We start from the raw sequence: 20,005 nt of genomic DNA, 5'->3' as shown, positions 1-20,005 counted from the left end.
GTGACATCCTTGGGTTCCCTCACTCCTGAATGGAGGTACCGAGGTGCCGGACTGCTGAGAGTCAGTTCGCGGTAGTTTGTGCGGCTTCAGAGAATCGAACCAGCAACCTTCTGCAAGGGAGTCAGTTGCTGTAACAAGGAGGCTAAAGACCATGGCCTCTAGTGTCTGTCGCTAGAGCACCTTTAGAGGTCAGATGAGTGAGGTTTACTTGCACAGCACTTACTAGCTGGCCTCCGTTACACTCACCCCTCTAAACCTCACTCCCATCCGGGTCACGGCACCAATGTAACCCTGCCGGTCCTACGCCACCCAAACCCGCTCCGAGCTGGTATCAAACCGGCGACCTTTCACATGGGAGTCGGTTGCTCAACAAGGAGGCTAAAGACCATGGCCTGTAGCGTCTGTCGATAGAGCACCTTTAAAGGTCAAAGAAGTGAGGTTTACCTGCGCAGAACTTACTAGCTTGCCTTCGTTCCACCAGCTAATGCAAAAAGCAACGTTTTTATGTTGCGGGGTGTTTTTAAGTGACCTGGTTTGGACCATCCCTATGGCACAGTCTTGCAAAGAGCAGTTGCCATGAAGGGCAGGGCCATGCCCTGTTCCATTGTAGTAAGGGTCAATTCTTAACAGGTTGCATGTTGATTTCACGTGGTAAAATCTCTTGTAAGTTTGTATCTTACATCAAATGTTACTAAACGAATACTGTCTGTACTACTAGTTTTCCATATACACCAATGTATTGCAAATGTCACTAGCTTTTGTTTAATACCAGACATCATACATTTCAGACACATACAGATCATTTTAATCTGCTGTAATGGTTAAAACAACACATTCATTAACCTGGTTGGTTGGAATAAAAACAGCGTATGAAGACAACTATGGCACATTATTCAAAGATGCATCTGCCTTAGTTCTAACATTTTAAGAGATTGTCTTTCATTTGAATGCATTCATTTCCTGAGATCTCTTAGTCTCTACGAAATTGTACATCTGGCAGGATGTCCCCATGGCGAGCACATGACCCATGTAGGGGAGTCATTTAAAAAAGGTCTTTCGGGGGGCGGTTAGCTAGATTTTCCCACTGAAAATCCTGCAAAGCCCCATTGTTAGGTGATTAAATCATTTACCAACTTGGCTGAAGGGTACCTGAACATCTGCAGCCAAAGTATTGGTCAAAACAGTTAAAATCAACGACGCTCTTTTAACCTGATGGTATAAACCAGGGGTCACCAACCCTGTTCCTGGAGAGCTACCTCCAACCCTGATCAAACACACCTGAACCAATTAATAGTACCTAAAGCAGCACTTGATAATTACAAACAGGTGTGTTTGGTCAGGGTTGCAACTAGAATCTGCAGGAAGGTAGCTCTCCAGGAACAGGGTTGGTGACCCCTGGTATAAACCCTTGAGCCAGTTCAATGACCAGACAATTTGGCGCACAATTTCCAAGCGTAATTCGAAACTGGTTTTGATCACCAGTGAGTGCCTTCACAAGTATTGGACCTAATGCTGAGCCCTGTAGCACTCAGTGGTTTAGATATTCTTTGTTGATTTTCATGTCTGCTGTTTAGGGCCTTTACGCTGGTGTTAACTGGTGTTTTTTCACTTTAGGGCTGATGGTGTTGAAAGAAGAGACTCGAGAACTGAATGAAATTGAAGAGAAAGATCAGTGTGGGAAACAATTCGATTTAATGACCGATGAACCATCTTCAGTGGCAAAGAACACTTTATGTGAAGAAGCTGAGAAAACCAAACATTTCCCCTGTCATCAGTGTGGAAAAAGCTTTAGTCGAAAACATGGCCTTAATCTTCACATGAGAATTCACACTGGAGAGAAACCGTACTCATGTACTGTGTGTGGAAAGAGTTTCAGTGCAAAATCAGGTTTTAATACCCACATGAGGATTCACACCGGAGAGAAGCCTTACTCCTGTACTGTGTGTGGAAAGAGTTTCACTGAAAAATCGCGTTTTAATATCCACATGAGGATTCACACCGGAGAGAGGCCTTTCTCATGTACCGTGTGTGGAAAGAGTTTTAATGAAAAGAAAAAACTTGAAATCCACATGAGAATTCACACCGGAGAGAAGCCTTACTCGTGTACTGAGTGTGGAAAGAGCTTTAGTGAAAAGTCAAAACTTGGAATGCACATGAGAATTCACACTGGGGAGAAGCCTTTTGCCTGTCAGCATTGTGGAAAACGATTCAGTCAAATGGTTAGTCTTAAATCTCACTTTCGTGTGCACACTGGCGAGAAGCCACATACCTGCCAACAGTGTGGTAAGAGTTTCGCTCAAAAGTCTACCCTTACGGCTCACATTATCCGTCACACTGGAGAGAAACCGTTTCCATGTGATCAGTGTGAAAAGAGATATGTATGTAAACATCACCTTAAACGGCACAAGAGGATTCACGCCAAACATAAATATTTCATATGTGATCAGTGCGGAAGCAGTTTTAAACTGAAACAAAACTTTGACCAGCACATGAAGAATCACGCGGAGAAATCTTTCATATGCGATCAGTGTGGAAGGAATTGCATTAGTGAATCAGGTTTGGAATCGCACATGAAAGTTCACACCGGGGAGAAGCCTTACTCGTGTACAGAGTGTGGAAAGAGTTGCAGCCATAAGCACAACCTTACGGTGCACATGAGAGTTCACACTGGAGAGAAGCCTTTTCAATGTCATCATTGTGGAAAGAGATTCGTTACGTCATATTTGCTTAAATCTCACATGAACTTTCACACTGGTAAGAAGCCGCATACCTGCCGACCGTGTGGAAAGAGATTTGTTCAATATTCAGCCCTTAAAGTCCACTTGAGAGTTCACAGCGGAGAGAGACCTTACACCTGCGCACAATGCGGAAAGGGTTTCGCCCAGAAACATGGCCTTTATGTTCACATGAGAACGCACACCGGAGAGAAACCTTTCACTTGCACGCAGTGTGGTAAAAGCTTTACAAGTAAAAAGAGCCAAATTATACACATGAGAACTCATCACACTGGAATTAAACCGTTCGCATGTAAAGAGTGTGGAAGGAGATTTGTATGTAAAATTTACCTCAACCTGCACATGAAGATCCACACAGAGGAGATTACATGCTTTCAGTCTGAAAAGAGGTTCACTGTAAGGACCCGCAAATTACACATGGCCAAGCAAGCCTGCAAGTCTGGCCACAATAACAATCCTCAAGATTTGCCAAAGTGAGCATTTCAGCCCTGTCTTGCCGATTAATCTAGCAACAAACATCCAATGCTGCTGCGCCCTTTATGATTTACTCCACTGCTGCATTTAAAAGCACTCAATACCCCTAAATAGTGCACCGTTTGGAGGAGCAGCTATTTCTTGTGCTGTCCGAAACCATAGTGTATGCTAAAAAATTTCCCATAATGCACTGAGAGTTTGTGCATCAAATGAATGTCCACACCTGACAACAAGACGGCATCCCAAGTTTCTAAATACATTATTTACTTAAAGCCACATAGTTAGCGAGTTAGTGCTCCAATTGTCTCGCTCATTTCAGTCACTACCTTAAGTGGACTTGTGTATGTAATGGTGAACGTGATCTCAGAGCAGGGCTTAATTTGAGCCGGATTTGGCACTTTTGAAGCCTGACCCGGCACCTGACTTTACCGATCCCCCTCCTCAACCGCCCTTTTCCCCATCTGCTGTTCACTATTACTTTCTTTCGTGACTCCCCAACCCTCTTCACTTTCGTTTGCGACAGCCCACCCACTCTTCACTTTCGTCCTTCATCCACGACAACCCTCTGCCATCCAACCAACATACTTATTGATATTAATAAAAACTTATTGCTAATTATATATGTTTATTAGAGCTGTCAAACGCGTGCATTGCTTCAAGAAAATAAATTGTAATTATCATTGAATCGTTTAGTTCCAGGGTACCCAGTCCTGGTTCTGGAGAGCTACCCTCCTGCAGAGCTTAGCTCCAACCCTGATCAAACCCACTTATCCTTAATTACCATGTCCTCCTCCTTAGTTTTTGATCAGGGTTGGAGCTAAACTCTGCAGGAAGGTAGATCTCCAGGAACAGGATTGGGCACCCCTGGTTTAGTTAGTTAGTTGTTAGATTTGTCCTGGTCAGACGAAGTCTGAACATTGAAACATACAGAACATATTCAATAAACTCTGCTCTTTCTTTATTATCATTACTTCGTCTCTTGCTTCTGCTCCTTTTTGGCTTCCTCTGTCAACTCCTATATTAATTCAGTTCTGCATACTGATTGCCAGGTTTAGGTATTGGGATGCTCTGCTGTCTCGTTTTCTGACAGAATTTACTTATCTTGCATGGAGATTGTTTTATAATGAGGAACCAATGAATGAACAATTTTAATCAAAGTAAACAGAACAAGAGCTCTTGTAGGACTCGCCACTTGATAAACACTCGCACTACCAACCTCTCTTCACTCTGACAGCACTAATCCCTGCCCAAACTCGTCACCACTACCAAGTCGACCAATCACAGATCTTGCGCTGTGTCTCTGCAACGTGTAGTTGCAGCACCCACAAGACTCCTTGGAATAAATATACTTGGCGGGAGAAGAGATAGAAATTTGAGGAGGGACAGAGAGAGGGAAGACAAAAAAAAAGGTTCTTCAAACACACCGTCACTCAACCGGCTGAGGGATCTGCTGATGATGTGCTTTGGCTCCTGGCAGACTGCGTTGATTCCCCCGGACTTTTCTGAGACCCCGTTTACACTAGTGCGTTTTGTTTTAAAACAGCGTTTTAGAATGAAAACGATCCACACTCATGTTTTACCCAGCGTTTCTGAACAGCTCTCCGTCCACACCAAAACGCTGAAAACGCACATCACGTGACCACACACACACTCTCAGGCAAGCGTTGCAGCCCATCTACCCAGATGAGAGCTCTGTGAGTCGGACTGCCTATCAAGCATCTCCCGCTGCATCTAATCTCACTATATTTATTAAACGGGATATTTCATTCATCTTGTTGTCTTTATCTAACGACATATTCCCTGACTTTGGTCATTGGAATCTATTACTTGTTCGCAGGTAACGTGTTTTGGCTAAGCGCAAAGATAAGTTAATGATTAATGTAACCACGTAGCCTATTCTGTATATTGACTGATCGCTTGCCTTTTTTTCTTATAATGTATAAACTTATTGTCTGTTATACTTTTATAATGGCCATTATCGATTATTAAAACTGATATTCAGCAGAAGAGAGGCTGTGTTTCGTATTTTCACTGAAATTGAAAGGAGGCTGTTGGTATAGGCTCCGTTTTGTTATAAATATCCACACAGTAAAGATGACGCTCATGCAGCACGACGCCTCAACATTTCTGCTGTCTAAGTTGTTAATATTAAAATGAAAATAGGCAGTTCCTTGAATCATGTTTACATTTTATTGTTGAGAAAGTGAAACAACGTAGCCAAGGTGATGTGAATGAAGTTATAAAGTACACTGTTCCCTTTGAAGATTTACCCGTGTCCTTGGTATAGTCTGTTTTCCATATCAAACTGAGGAGAAGAGACTGCAGCCTTGATCAAACTTGCGAAGTCTGAACTTACAGGTAGAGGATGCAGGACTGAACTGTGTGTGGGCTACTTAATATTGAGAAAAAGCCCCAATCAGAGAGGTGAATGTCTGCAGCCCCGCCTCCGTTTTCAGATGTCTCCGTTTTTGCTCATCCACACTGAGACGGAGCAGCAGCGTTTTAGAATGAAAACGGACTCTCCAGCGTTTTCAAAACGCTCCGTTTTCGGCGCTCGAGAACTCCGGCGTAGTGTGGACGGTTGTCGTAACCGTAGCAAAACTTCTGCGTTTTCAAACTAAAACGCATTAGTGTAAACGGGGCCTGAGATGGCTCCTGGCTATTTCCTTGCCGGCGATTAGTCCCTCGTCCCTTGCTCCTCTCCATGCATGTCCCTCCTTCTCGCAGGATTCGGCACCACTGTAATGAAGTTGATGGCCATCTGGAAACGGGAGGCGGAGAACCAACAAACTTCCAATCATTTCAATTACGAAAATGTACAAAAGGGTGGTGACTACCGCCAAACCGAAAGGCAAACAAAACACAAGTGCGAGGCCTGCTCTTCTCTCGTCTTGCTCTGTCATCACTTCTTCTTTTATACTTGCATTTATGTTTAGACATTAAGCAGATGCATTTGTTCAAGACAACTTAAGGAGGCGTTCAGTGATTCCACAAGAAGAGGCAATACGCACAAGAAGTGCTTGTTATTCAAAGTGACTTGTTTGTGCTCAAAGAATTTAGTGCTAGACTAAGAGTGTTCGATTCTTTTTGAGAAAAATGTTTCTGTAGGTGGTTTGTTAAGCCCACTCACCTGTATGAGGCACACTCAGAATTGATAGTATTTTGGGTTGGTGGAAGAAAGAAGAGCGGTCTACGTTTTCTTTGTCGGGATTCAGGTGCTCTCAGAAAAGATTTTTAGTTGTCATTTGAAGGATACCAGTGAATCTGAGGTCCATGTGCGAATGGGAAGATCGTTTCACCTGCGAGAAACATTTAAGGTTTTGGAAAGGTACTTACAGACTTTCTGCGATGGTACCACAAGGAGGTGCTCAATCCCTGACCAGAGGCTCCTGGAGGGGATGTAGACCTTAAGGAGCAAGTGGTGGAACGAAGGTGCAGTGGCTGTTCTGTAAGCAAGCATCTTTGACCAGTAACCAATGCAGAGAAGTAAAGAGAGGCGTTACTTGGGCTTTCTTTGGCTCATCGAAGACCATATGAGCTGCATCATTCTGGATCATCTGTAGAGGTTTAAGGGTGTAAGATGGGAGACCAGCTAGAAGAGCATTGCAGTAGTCCAGTATTAAAATGACAAGAGCTTGGACTAAAAGGTGAGCAGCATGATCTGTTAAGAAGGGTCTAATTTTTCCAATGTTGAAGAGTGCTAGATTAAGCTGCCGATTATCCAGGATCACCCCAAGATTCCTTATCAAACTACATGGGGCAATTGTGGATGATTGAGAAATTATGTTATATGTGTGATGTTGCTGGGAAGACAAGAAGTTCAGTTTTTGCCAGGTTAAGCAGCAGGTTATGGGCTTTCATCTAAGCTGAGATGCCCTCCAGGCAGTGCGAGATTCTTGTGGCTACCATGGGGTAGTCTGGGTAAGATGAAAGATAGCACTCTGAAGCAGGTTTTCATTCAGGATGTCTCTGTACATTGCTGCATTCATCTTTCCCTCTATCCTGACTAGTCTTCCAGTTCCTGCTGCTGATAAACATCCTCAAAGCATGATGCTGCCACCACCATGCTTCACTGTAGGGATGGCATTAGCCTGGTGATGACCGGGGCTTGGTTTTCTCCAAACGTAACGCCTGACATTCACGCCAAAGAGTTCAATTTTAGACTCATCAGACTAGAGAATTTAGTTTCTGATGTTCTGAGAGTCCTTCAGATGCCTTTTGGCAAATTCCAGGCGGGGAGTGTCTTCCGTCTGGCCACTCTACCATACAGGCCTGATTGGTGGATTGCTGCACAGATGGTTGTCCTTCTGTAAGGTTCTCCTCTCTCCACAGAAGAATGCTGGAGCTTAGACAGAGTGGCCATCGGGTTATTGATCACCTCCCTGACTAAGGCCATTCTCCCTGATCACTCAGCTTAGATGGCCAGCTAGCTCTAGGAAGAGTCCTGGTGGTTCCAAACATTTATCACTTACGTATGATGGAGGCCGCTGTGCTCATTGGAACTTTCAGAGCTGCAGAAATGTTTCTGTAACCTTCCCCAGCCTTGTGCCTCAAGATAATCCTGTCTCTGAGGTCTACAGACAGTTCCCTTGTCTTCAGGCTTGGTTTGTGCTTTGACATGCACCGTCAACCCTGGGAGCTTATATAGACCGGTGTATGATTTTCAAATGATGTCCAATCAACTGAATTTAGCACAGGTGAACTTCAATTAAGCTGCTGAAACATCTCAAGAATGATCAGTGGAAACAGAATGTACCTGAGCTCAATGTAGAGCTTCACTGCAAAAAGGCTGTGAATACTGATGTACATGTCATTTTTCAGCTTTTTTATTGTTAATAAAAAATGTCAGTTTATTTATGTTGTCATTATGGGCTATTGTGTGTAGAATCTTGAGGGAATAAATTAATTTAATCCACTATGGAATAAGGCTGTAACATAAAAAAATGTGAAAAAAGTGAAGAGCTATGAATACTTTCCAGCTGCACTGCATGTATTTGGTAATCATTATTGATAACACGTTGAGGTTTGACCAAAATACAGAAACATTTATTAATAAAGCTTATCAACTTTATTGTTGTTGTGGAAAGTTATTGTTAATATGTGATTAAAAAACATTATTGATGAAATCTCACTTTTTATTATGAAGTGCAAGTGTTGAGGCTAACTCATAAATATTAGGACAGTACACATCGCTTGAATTTTTATTCTAAGTGGATTCCAAATGGGCGATGTTTAAGGTAAATTTGATGTTCTACTTACTATAAATTTACTTTCATGCCTGAAGAAACAGTTATGTAATATATTTAATCAATTATTATTATGTTTCATTATGTACTTGTTTTAATTGTTCGTATCATAATGAAAGGTGTTGCTTATATATACAGTTAAAGTCAAAATTATTCGCCCCCTGTTTATTTTTTCTCCCCAATTCCTGTTTAACGGAGAGATTTTTTTCAGCACATTTCTAAACATAATCATTTTAATAACTCATTTCTAATAACTGATTTATTTTATCTTTGCCATGATGACAGTAAATAATATTTGACTACATATTTTTCAAGACACTTCTATACAGCTTAAAGTGACATTTAAAGGCTTAACTAGGTTAATTGGGTTAACTGGACAGGTTAGGGTAATTAGGCAAGTTATTGTACATCGATGGTCAAAAATATAGCTTAAAGGGGCTAATAGTTTTGTCCTTAAAATGCTTTAAAAAATTTAAAACTGCTTTTATTTTAGCCAAAATAAAACAAGACTTTCTCCAGAAGAAAACATATTATCAGACATACTGTGAAAATGTCCTTACTCTGTTAAACAACGTTTGGGAAATTAAAAAAAAGGGGGATATATATATATATATATATATATATATATATATATATATATATATATATATATATATATATATATATATATATATATATATACATACACATTTTGAAACACAGCCTATACAGTTTAGCAGGTTGTATTACTAATATATAGTCTTGCTTACTCTAGACTCTTATTTTGGTACTGACCTATGACGTCATAATTCCGTGTCGCGCTCCCGTGTTTGAGGTAAACAAAAAGAAAGGTTTGTGTTTTGCAACGTTTTAATTCAATTTGTTCAAACTAAATTGTAGTTTATTTCATAAGCGATGCTAAGCGGACTGTCGTCAAATGTAACATTGCAATGCTTTAATCTGAAAAACAACTTACGCGAGTGTAATATGAAAGCGAGTAACGTTAGCAGAAAAGGCTCTGCATCATGACTCTGTTAGTAAACATGAATTCAGTCACTGGCGATTAGAGATGAGGAAAAACCTATTTCAAAACCCCGAGTCATATGAATCAACTACTGGAATAGAACCTGACTTTTACCTGGGAAATATTGCATTTACAACAAGGCAAAAGAAACACATTTTCAAATGTTCGCATATTTACCCTGTCAATTCTAGTATTTCCTAATTTTTGGACATCTGCAAACAAGCAGAGGAGACACTAGTGCTTATGTTTTTGTGATTGTCCAATATCCAAGCAGTTTTTCCCTACTGAAAATATTTTGCCCTACTGAATGACCAGCTTGACCAGCCTAATCAGACTGGGAGCCCAACCAAACCCAGCTATGTCCAGCTTAAACCAGGCTGATCAAGCTGGTTTTAGCTGGTCATTTTCCTGCCTGACCAGCTAAGACCAGGCTGGAAACCAGCCTGGAAGTGGCCAAAACCCCTCTAAAACCAGCCAACCAGCCTAGGCTGGTTTAAGCTGTTTTTTAAGCAGGGTGGTCACTCCTAGGTTCTCATATATATGATTCTGCCAGTGCTGTGAATTGCTTTAGTCTTAAAGACATTATTTTCTATTATAATAACCCAAAATATAAACCCGCTGGAACATATTCTACATTTTTTTATCTTATATGGCAAGTTTTTCCATTCACAAACAGAAATTCGCAAATAATTACCCATCCTTTGCTCATTTTACAATAGAATTTAGCTATTTCCTAAAATCACTTCATTTTATTAAGATTAAAAAAAATCTGTAAGATTCCTAAAATATTATACAGATGTATTTAAAGAAGATCCTCGGTTATAGCTGCTTTCCTTGTGATTCTTTGTTTAAGTGTCATTGTAATTTAATTAATTTGCTTAATTTAGTATTTTAGTATTATTACTTCATTATTGATAATACTATAATTCTATTTTTTTTCTTCCTTTTTCTATAATGGTATTTATGTTTGTATGTGCTTTTTAATGTTTTTTTTCTTATGGCTTTGTATATTATTGACACTTTTTAAATTCTGTCTGTGATCCCTTGGACTTTATGATGTTATTGTAAAAAAAAAAAAAAAAAAAATTATTTGAATCAACAGTTTCTTAAATGATTCAACAAATTGATCGAATTACCCGCTAGTCAAAACAGTGTAAATACACACAAGCTAGTCATTAAAGTTCAATATTAAATATAATGGTAAACCTTATATATATATATATATATATAATTGCTTATTTCTGTTTTTTTTTCTCATCTTAAACAGGGTAAAGTGTCTAAACACGGGAGATCTGCTCTTTATTATCATCTACTATTATAAAGATGGCGTTTATTAAAGAGGAGAGTGACGATCTGAGGATTACAGAAGTGTTCACACTGAAGCGTGAAGATCGTGAGGAACAAACAGGTTAGTTTTTATACCTCAAAGTTTAACTCCCAGTCGTTTGATTATCTAACGTGTGCTGCTCTAAATAAATTAAAAATATTTTTGGAGTAAGTCATGTGAGTGTCTTGGTAAGGGGTTTAATTTGACAAAGTAATTCGCATGATCAGGCAAATGCTAACACTTCCTTCAGGCGAACTTGAGAAGATCCTGCTTGCGATTTGCACAGTGTCACATGTTAAATTAGTAATAATTGTATAAATCTCAATGTCAAGCCCGGAGTTATATATATATATATATATATATATATATATATATATATATATATATATATATATATATATATATAATCACGAGTAGCAGTGCAATATGGCTATATATCGGTACTGGTGGGAGGCGTGCGTTGGCTCGAGGCTGTAGACAAAGTGCCTTAGTGTCCCACCAGTGCTGATATACATCCACATCGCACCGCTACGAGTGTGATATTGTGTTTATGGAACAGTTCGACGGCACAATTGTGTATATAAACAGAAAATCAAACACTTGGATACACATCTGCAGCTGACGTCAGAACTGCAGAAGCTGTTACTAATTCCGCAACATCACTTTAGAGCCAGTGTTTGAAAGACTCTCTGTAGCGTAATGTATAAAGTGATGATAAAACAGCTGATTTTGCTCACATTTTAAGATTATAAGGTTAAACATGACATGAAATGCCATCAGTCTACAGAGATATCTCCCTAGTCTATTTCAGTCTACAGTATTTCTCTGTTGCAATCGGGATATCACAATAATTACCCTGAAAAAAGCAACACAATCACTACCAGACTGCTGTTGTGTTTGCGATAAGGATAGGATGTTCTGGGGTGAGATCTCTGAATAGCACTGTTGAGAACCAGGATAGGAAAGTAACTATTAAAATACTATATTAATACTATATTAAACAACTACATTCTCGACTAAAATAGCCCTAAAAGTACATTATGTTGCCCAACGGCAGGACTATTTGTCAAACTGTTATAAATAAACTGCATAGTTACAATCTAAACGACTACATTCTCGACTAAAATAGCCCTAAAAGTACATTATGTTGCCCAACAGCAGGACTATTTGTCAAACTGTTATAAATAAACTGCATAGTTACAATCTAAACAACTACATTCTCGACTAAAATTGCCCTAAAAGTACATTATGTTGCCGAACGGCTGGACTATTTGTCAAACTGTTATGAATAAACTGCATAGGTACAATCTAAACGACTACATTCTCGACTAAAATAGCCCTAAAAGTACATTATGTTGCCCAACGGCAGGACTATTTGTCAAACTGTTATGAATAAACTGCATAGTTACAATCTAAACGACTACATTCTCGACTAAAATAGCCCTAAAAGTACATTATGTTGCCCAACGGCAGGACTATTTGTCAAACTGTTATAAATAAACTGCATAGTTACAATCTAAACGACTACATTCTCGACTAAAATAGCCCTAAAGTACATTATGTTGCCCAACGGCAGGACTATTTGTCAAACTGTTATAAATAAACTGCATAGTTACAATCTAAACGACTACATTCTCGACTAAAATAGCCCTAAAAGTACATTATGTTGCCCAACGGCAGGACTATTTGTCAAACTGTTATAAATAAACTGCATAGTTACAATCTAAACGACTACATTCTCGACTAAAATAGCCCTAAAAGTACATTATGTTGCCCAACGGCAGGACTATTTGTCAAACTGTTATAAATAAACTGCATAGTTACAATCTAAACGACTACATTCTCGACTAAAATAGCCCTAAAAGTACATTATGTTGCCCAACGGCAGGACTATTTGTCAAACTGTTATAAATAAACTGCATAGTTACAATCTAAACGACTACATTCTCGACTAAAATAGCCCTAAAAGTACATTATGTTGCCCAACGGCAGGACTATTTGTCAAACTGTTATAAATAAACTGCATAGTTACAATCTAAACGACTACATTCTCGACTAAAATAGCCCTAAAAGTACATTATGTTGCCCAACGGCAGGACTATTTGTCAAACTGTTATAAATAAATTGCATAGTTACAATCTAAACGACTACATTCTCGACTAAAATAGCCCTAAAAGTACATTATGTTGCCGAACAGCAGGACTATTTGTCAAACTGTTATAAATAAACTGCATAGTTACAATCTAAACAACTACATTCTGGACTAAAATAGCCCTAAAAGTACATTATGTTGCCCAACGGCAGGACTATTTGTCAAACTGTTATAAATAAACTGCATAGTTACAATCTAAACGACTACATTCTCGACTAAAATAGCCCTAAAAGTACATTATGTTGCCCAACGGCAGGACTATTTGTCAAACTGTTATAAATAAACTGCATAGTTACAATCTAAACGACTACATTCTCGACTAAAATAGCCCTAAAAGTACATTATGTTGCCCAACGGCAGGACTATTTGTCAAACTGTTATAAATAAACTGCATAGTTACAATCTAAACGACTACATTCTCGACTAAAATAGCCCTAAAAGTACATTATGTTGCCCAACGGCAGGACTATTTGTCAAACTGTTATAAATAAACTGCATAGTTACAATCTAAACGACTACATTCTCGACTAAAATACCCTAAAAGTACATTATGTTGCCCAAAGGCAGGACTATTTGTCAAACTGTAGACCGTCCTCTGCTTGTATGTGGGCGGAGTAATACAATAGAGATGCGCGGATCAGCTGAAATGACACCCGAATCCGCGGCTTCATACTAATCATCCACTCGCACATATAGTTTTATCTGATTTATGTTTTCGCACCCGGTCGTCTCTTTAATATTTCTTTGTTTTAAGCATGATAGGTCACTGAACTGGAGCTCTAGGCAAAAGATGATCATGCCGCCCTCATACCGAAAGCGAAAACGAGAGATGGTGGTGTGATTGCGCATACGACAACGAGGACCCGGGCGGTGGGGTGATTGTCGCGGACCAAAGTTAGGACCAGGGGGGTAATCGTTAACGTTTTTAAATAAACATTTATTTATAAAAACAAAAGTTTGCTTTTAGACAACATTTTCTTCATTTTCAAATCGATAAAGAAAGTAAAAATAAGACATTTTAGCTTTTACAGATACAGGAACAAGATAACAAAAACGATGCCACTTCAGCCTAAACGGCAGCTATGTTATGTTTACTTGGCCTTTTTCTTCGCACTCTGCAAAAACAGAACTGCATCTACTGTGCCTGGATTCGGGCGATTCCGCCTTGCCTCTAAATGCGGCCAGCTGCAGTGAATGAGCATTCGGTTGCAGCTCTTGTTGTAGGAATGAACAATATTCTCCTCGCAAGGCGATGCAGTTGTGGAAATAAGCGATTTTGTTTCTCTAAAAACGATTGCAGGTTTTCCTCTGATGACTCCTCTAACTGAAAATTTGAACAGTTGGCTACTCTTCATCCAGTATTTTGGTCGTCTCATCTTCCCATTCTGCAAAGCCCACTCTGCTTTTTCGCAGGTCCACTGCCATGTCCCGCTAAATACACCCGCAACCGACCCGCACTTAATCATAATGTATTTTTTTTTATAACCCAACCCGTGGATTATCTGCAGTGCATCACTATAATACACAAAGGTAAAGAGGACTTTGTGTGCTGTTACGGGCAAAATATCTCACGGCTATCAGCCAATCAGATTTAAGAACCAGACAGAACTGTTCTATAAATATATATGTATATATATATATACACATACATACATACATACAGTTGAAGTCAGAATTATTAGCTCCCCTGTTTATTTTTCCCCCCAATTTCTGTTTTAACGAAGAAACGATTTTTTCAACACATTTCTAATTTCTTATTTTACTAGATATTGTTCAAGACACTTCCATACAGCTAAAAGTGACATTTAAAGGCTTAACTAGGTTAATTAGGCAGGTTAGGGTTAGAGATGGACTGATCACGATACTTGGATCGGATATCGGTTCGATACCCCATATTTTTGCTGGATCGGGTATCCATAAATAAATTCTGTGTAAATTATAGGCCAACAAAAGCCATGAATGTAGCCTATTAAAAAACACTAGGAAGTCGTCGTGTAGGCCTACTATATCCCAAATGTTCTGAAGCCATTCTATAGTTGAATGTAAAACAGATGAATACTCCAGTGCTTTAATTCATGTTCAGTTCAGCGCTTCACTCAGCTGCGCCTGTCAATCATTCTTCATTCATTCACAGTAGAGGTCTGCATTTCCGCGGCTGTATCGCGGGAACTGTGGGACCCGACCAGATTTCTGTATAAATTTCCGAATAAAGCGCGGGAGCAATCGGAAACTGGTTTAATTTTGGAACAGAGCAGGCAGTCTCAAAAAAAATTAACTATGCGTCACAACGACACATATCGCAAGCTTTGATTGGTCGGCATGGTGGCTGCGACAAGTGTGGCCACCGCTGAGAGCCGCGAGCTCGATGGAGCGAGTGTTTACATGATAGTTACCCGATGGAGCTCCAGATGAAAATTGTTGTTTTGTGAATAACCTTATGATTAAAATTGTTGCACGTCTGCCGGTTCCTAGACTGAGCTACTTGTACATTAAGGTAGCGTTCAGATAAAACAAAACACCCACAAAGAAACTCGACGCAAAGGAACATAACCCACTGCCAGCTAGCGTTTCAGAAGTGTTGTTGCAGAGCAACACAAACAGCATGCAGAAGTATAAATGCACAGCTACGCCCAAGGCTAGCGTCCAGGGCAGGGGTCACCAATCTCGGTCCTGGAGGGCCGGTGTCCCTGCAGGATTTAGCTCCAACTTGCTTCAACACACCTGCCTGGATGTTTCAAGTATACCTAGTAAGACCTTGATTAGCTTGTTCGGGTGTGTTTGATTAGGGTTGGAGCTAAAATCCGCAGGACATCGGCCCTCCAGGAACAAGTTTGGTGACCACTGGCCTAGGGTCACATCAATCGCTTGACGCAGAAGTATAAACCAGCCTTTAGAGGGGCAGCCCTAGCTACCAAGCAGGTGATTTTAATGCATTTCCTGTTCTTTTCAACCTTGTTGACTTGCCTGATCACTTGCATTTGTTTATTGATTAAAGATCTTGGAAGTGAAGTCATTATGGGTCGTTACAATTACTTTGCTTTAAAGATAGAAAGAAGAAAACAAAATCTGTGTTAAAGCAAAAGATGCAACGGCGCCCTAAGATTCCCACCCCTATAATGTCATGTAGGAAATGTAGAAGATCTCTTTGGTTCTTGAGCTTTAAAAATATTTTGTGTTCAACTGACTAATTCCACAGAGGTCAGACAGAACTGTCAAAACAACACTAGCCACATGATTACACTGGATAGTCCAGAAGCAGAATTGGTAGAGATGTATTTGATCGCTTGCGGAGAAAGTTTAAAGGCTCTTTTTTTTCCTTTTTTTTTTTTAATTATTTTATTTTAAACGGTTTTACATAATGTATCAACAGAGAAGAAGAAGAAGAAAAAAAAATAATAATAAAATAAATTGGACCCCCCCCCCCCCCCCAAAAAATAAATAAAAAACAAAAAAATGAAAAATTACATAAATAAATGAATAAGTTAGGGACATTTAACATAGTCAACACAATATTATGAATTAACAACATAGTAAATTCAGTCATTACTATGAGAGTAGTAGTGCACTATTCAGTTTTGAGGAAATCCAGAAAGGGTTGCCAGGCAGTTTGAAATTGCAGATGAGATTTGGGCTCCAGGGAATGTATCCTCTCCAGTTGTATGACGTGAGACAATTCACCCAACCAAGCTTTAAAACATTAGGAGTCTGGGGATTTCCAGTTTAATAAAATAGTTTTTTTTTTTTTTTTGCAAGAATCATGCCGATCAATAGAGGTCGCTGTTGGAAACTTGGAAAAGTGTTCAATGCCCCAGAGTATCCAAGAATTGCTAGGCAATGATCTGGCTTAACCTCCTTTTTAAAAACCTTTGAAAAAAAATCAAATATGGCAGTCCAAAAAACAAATAATTTAGGACAAAACCAAAACATGTGTGACAAGGAAGCCTTGTTAATTTTGCATCTGTCGCAGAATGGGGAAAAGTTTAAAGCTCTTGATGGGGGCGTTCACCTAGACTAGAATCCCACCGTGTCTTTAGTTTTGTTTTTTTATAAGCTTTTTGCCGCTCTTAGTAAACTGGTTAAGCCATATTTCTGAATTTTCATTGGCAATCTTAGCACTCATATGAATTTGTTTTGGGTCAATTTAGAATTTCCGATAGAGCCTCAGGGATCACTTTGACTTCTCTCGGATCACTTTTCTGTGAGTTCATGCACACTGACGATGCCAGTCAGTAGCCCCTTTCACACAGTGGTACCGGTAAATATCAGGAAAATTTCCGGAACGACTTTGCTGCAAAAGGCGCTGTTCACAAAGGCGAGGACGTTACGGATTTTTTCTGGAAAAGAGCATTCACTCAACCATTCCAAAATACTGGTCAATTCTGACATCATTAACCAGAAATGACCTCTAAATGGCTGCGCTTGTACTTGTAAACATTTGACTACATCACAAACTCTGTGGATAGATAAGTATTGTGAACAACTTCGATGAAAACATAAAGAGAAACACTTTCGCTTGTCGAGATATACATAATATGAGTGTGTGTGTGTGTGTGTGTTAGGGTTGTAACGGTATGAATTTTTCACGGTATGATAATCGTCTAAAACAATACCACGGTTTGACGGTTTCGCGGTATACGGTATGTTACAAATGTTACAAAATAATAGAACAGTGAAGCAAATTTGACTTTTTCCAAATAATATATTTTTAGTTACTATAAACAACACCACTTACAATGAACAAATAAAAATAAGTAAATAATAAATAATGTGTCAAAGTCCAAATAAAGTCCAAATAAACATGGTGCAAATCCTCAGTAAAAAATAGATATAAATATTTACTATACTATAAATAGTTACATAACGAAACTAGATTCAATATGGAACATCCTTAGGTTTTATGTGCCAGCATGGATATGGTTGTCTGTGGATATGGATATGGATATGGTTGTCTGCAATGCAGACAAACAGCTGCACCTTCATTTGTGTCTTTTGAAAACAGCAAGAGCAGCAGTTCGTCTTTGCTGTGTCACTGTTTTGTCATGTTTCTGTGCTGCTGTGCATGCAAAAGTACTTAGTATGAGAGTTATTTCATGCAAAACTTTTTTTTTTTGCGTTTTATTTAGCCGCGCATAAATGTATGCCTATCTCTCATTCCGTGTTGTTCAAAAAGCTTGGTCCACAAACAAAAGCGAAACCTATGCTTATTGGTTGTGATATAGCGAGTTTGAACCAATCTGGGCATGGAGGAGGGACAATGCATCAATGTATCATGTCTGATTTGTCCGGAGACACAGTGACGAGCGTTTCTTTGTCAAATCAGCGTTGTCAAATGTTGATGACGTAACCGCACTGATTCCGGAGCCTCTGAAAGTCCGCGAATGTGATGTGATACAGCACTGGAAAGCTGAGATTCTCTTCTTTATGCCAATCTTTGAATTGTATGAATCTGATCAGCGGATCAAAAGTTATTAAACATTTAAGAGCAATACTTATTTTTAGCCGCGGGCGGCTGTCTCGCTCTTTAAGGGTTAAAACCGTTGATATGCAATTGTTCATGGTATGATAATCGTGCACGTTCAAATTGTGGTAAACCGTCATACCGGTATATTGTTACAACCCTAGTGTGTGTGCACATCAGAACTTGAAGATAAACAAACAACGGCTTATTATAAGCATTTTATCGATTTCGTTTTACAGCCCATTCACACTGGACTTCAGCGTCAACGCTTGACAGAGGGCATGTCTGAAGTTGGGGCTGACGCGATAATTGGTGAAATTAGTCCGCAATCGACTACTGACTTAGATAATGATGTGCATAAACGACCTGATTGGCTGACGCATCAGTTGCCACTTGAAAAGTTGAGAAGTTCCCAACTTCTGCAGCAAGCAACGCCACTGAAGCAGTGCTAACAGATCCACAATGCAGTTTGGCAACAGCCTGACATCACCCATTCAAAGTGAATAGGAAGCGTTGATGCCCGATGTGAATGGAACGTTACCAATTTGGCATTAAAAAGGAACATAGAAACGTGTTCTGACTAACATCTAGCAGCTAAATGTTTCTAGAAAAATATTCACAGGTTTTTAATCTCATAAACCGCACAGACGTGAATGTGTGTTCTGATTGACTAAAGTAGATGCCTTACATCAGCGCATTCTAGACGTGAATGCGCTCTTTCCAGCAATCTTCCTTCTGCGTTCACACAGCGCAGCGTTCCGGCAAATTACGGTAATGTTACAACTGCTCTTTCCGGAAAATAGCCGGAACAAATTTACCAGTATTATCAAAAAGGGCCTGTTCGCACATACAGACCTTTCCAGAAAATTGTTGGTAATTTTCCGGAAAGGTCTGTATGTGTGGAAGGGACTAGTGTCTGTTCATGCAAACAGAACACAAGATGAGACTCGCCTTGGTGGCACTTCTCATGGAGAAGGCTCTTTGCCATATTTTATTGAAACTGTACTTCTCTCTCAGGCGATATTGTTGCGTTTAGAGGGATACTAGATAGCAGTTTGATACAACCTCGTCTACTGCAGCATGGCGGTGGTGGAGTGTTTAAAAAATTGTATACCGACACGCACCATTTTGAAACAAATTAAAACAAAAGATTTTAGAGCTAAACTCTGAAGTGTACCTGACCAGACGCGGAAACCACCGCTAAATCGCGCTATTCGCGCGTAAATATACACGTGAACATTGAGTTTACTCACTTTATTTGCACATCAAATCCACTTCATTCGTGCGTGAAATTCACTTCACAACAGACGCTCCGCTGTGAATTGCATCCAGCAATGACTAACCAACCAATGTCAACTTTCGTGTTTCGGTTGACTATAGATTAGTTGACTATTAAGGCCAATATATACTTTGTCAAGTTGTTTTGCCCTCACTGTGGGTGTAGGTTGCTCCGCTCTCAAAAAATGTAACTACGCGTCACAACGACACATAGCGCAAGCTTTGATTGGTCGGCATGGTGGCTGCGACAAGTGTGGCCAGTGCTGAGAGCCGCGAGCTCAATGGAGCGAGTGTTTAAACGAGTTACCCGATGGAGCTCCAGATGAAAACTG

General features: G+C 39.7%; 1 protein-coding gene across 19 annotated transcripts in view; it reads left to right on the top strand.

The window, feature by feature from the left end:
* Nucleotides 1–20,005, top strand: part of si:ch73-120g24.5 — a 76,515-nt gene that overhangs the window by 45,691 nt on the left and 10,819 nt on the right. For 4 of the 19 annotated variants that reach the window (XM_073948318.1, XM_073948317.1, XM_073948316.1 and 1 more), the window contains one exon: nt 10,726–10,866. The exons of 1 other annotated variant lie outside the window; for it this stretch is intronic. In XM_073948318.1, the coding sequence (XP_073804419.1) occupies nt 10,782–10,866 (85 nt within the window). In that variant the 5' untranslated portion in view covers nt 10,726–10,781. Of the gene's footprint in view, nt 1–1,614; nt 5,214–9,239; nt 9,286–10,725; nt 10,867–20,005 lie in introns of those variants that run through there. 14 more of the 19 variants (XM_073948313.1, XM_073948314.1, XM_021475801.3 and 11 more) reach the window with 5 other exon arrangements.

The sequence above is a fragment of the Danio rerio genome, chromosome 4, assembly GCF_049306965.1.
Source record: "Danio rerio strain Tuebingen ecotype United States chromosome 4, GRCz12tu, whole genome shotgun sequence".
NCBI classification, from domain to species: Eukaryota; Metazoa; Chordata; class Actinopteri; order Cypriniformes; family Danionidae; genus Danio; species Danio rerio.
Note: the sequence above shows the minus strand (reverse complement) of the source record. Positions and strands in the feature narration are given on the sequence as shown.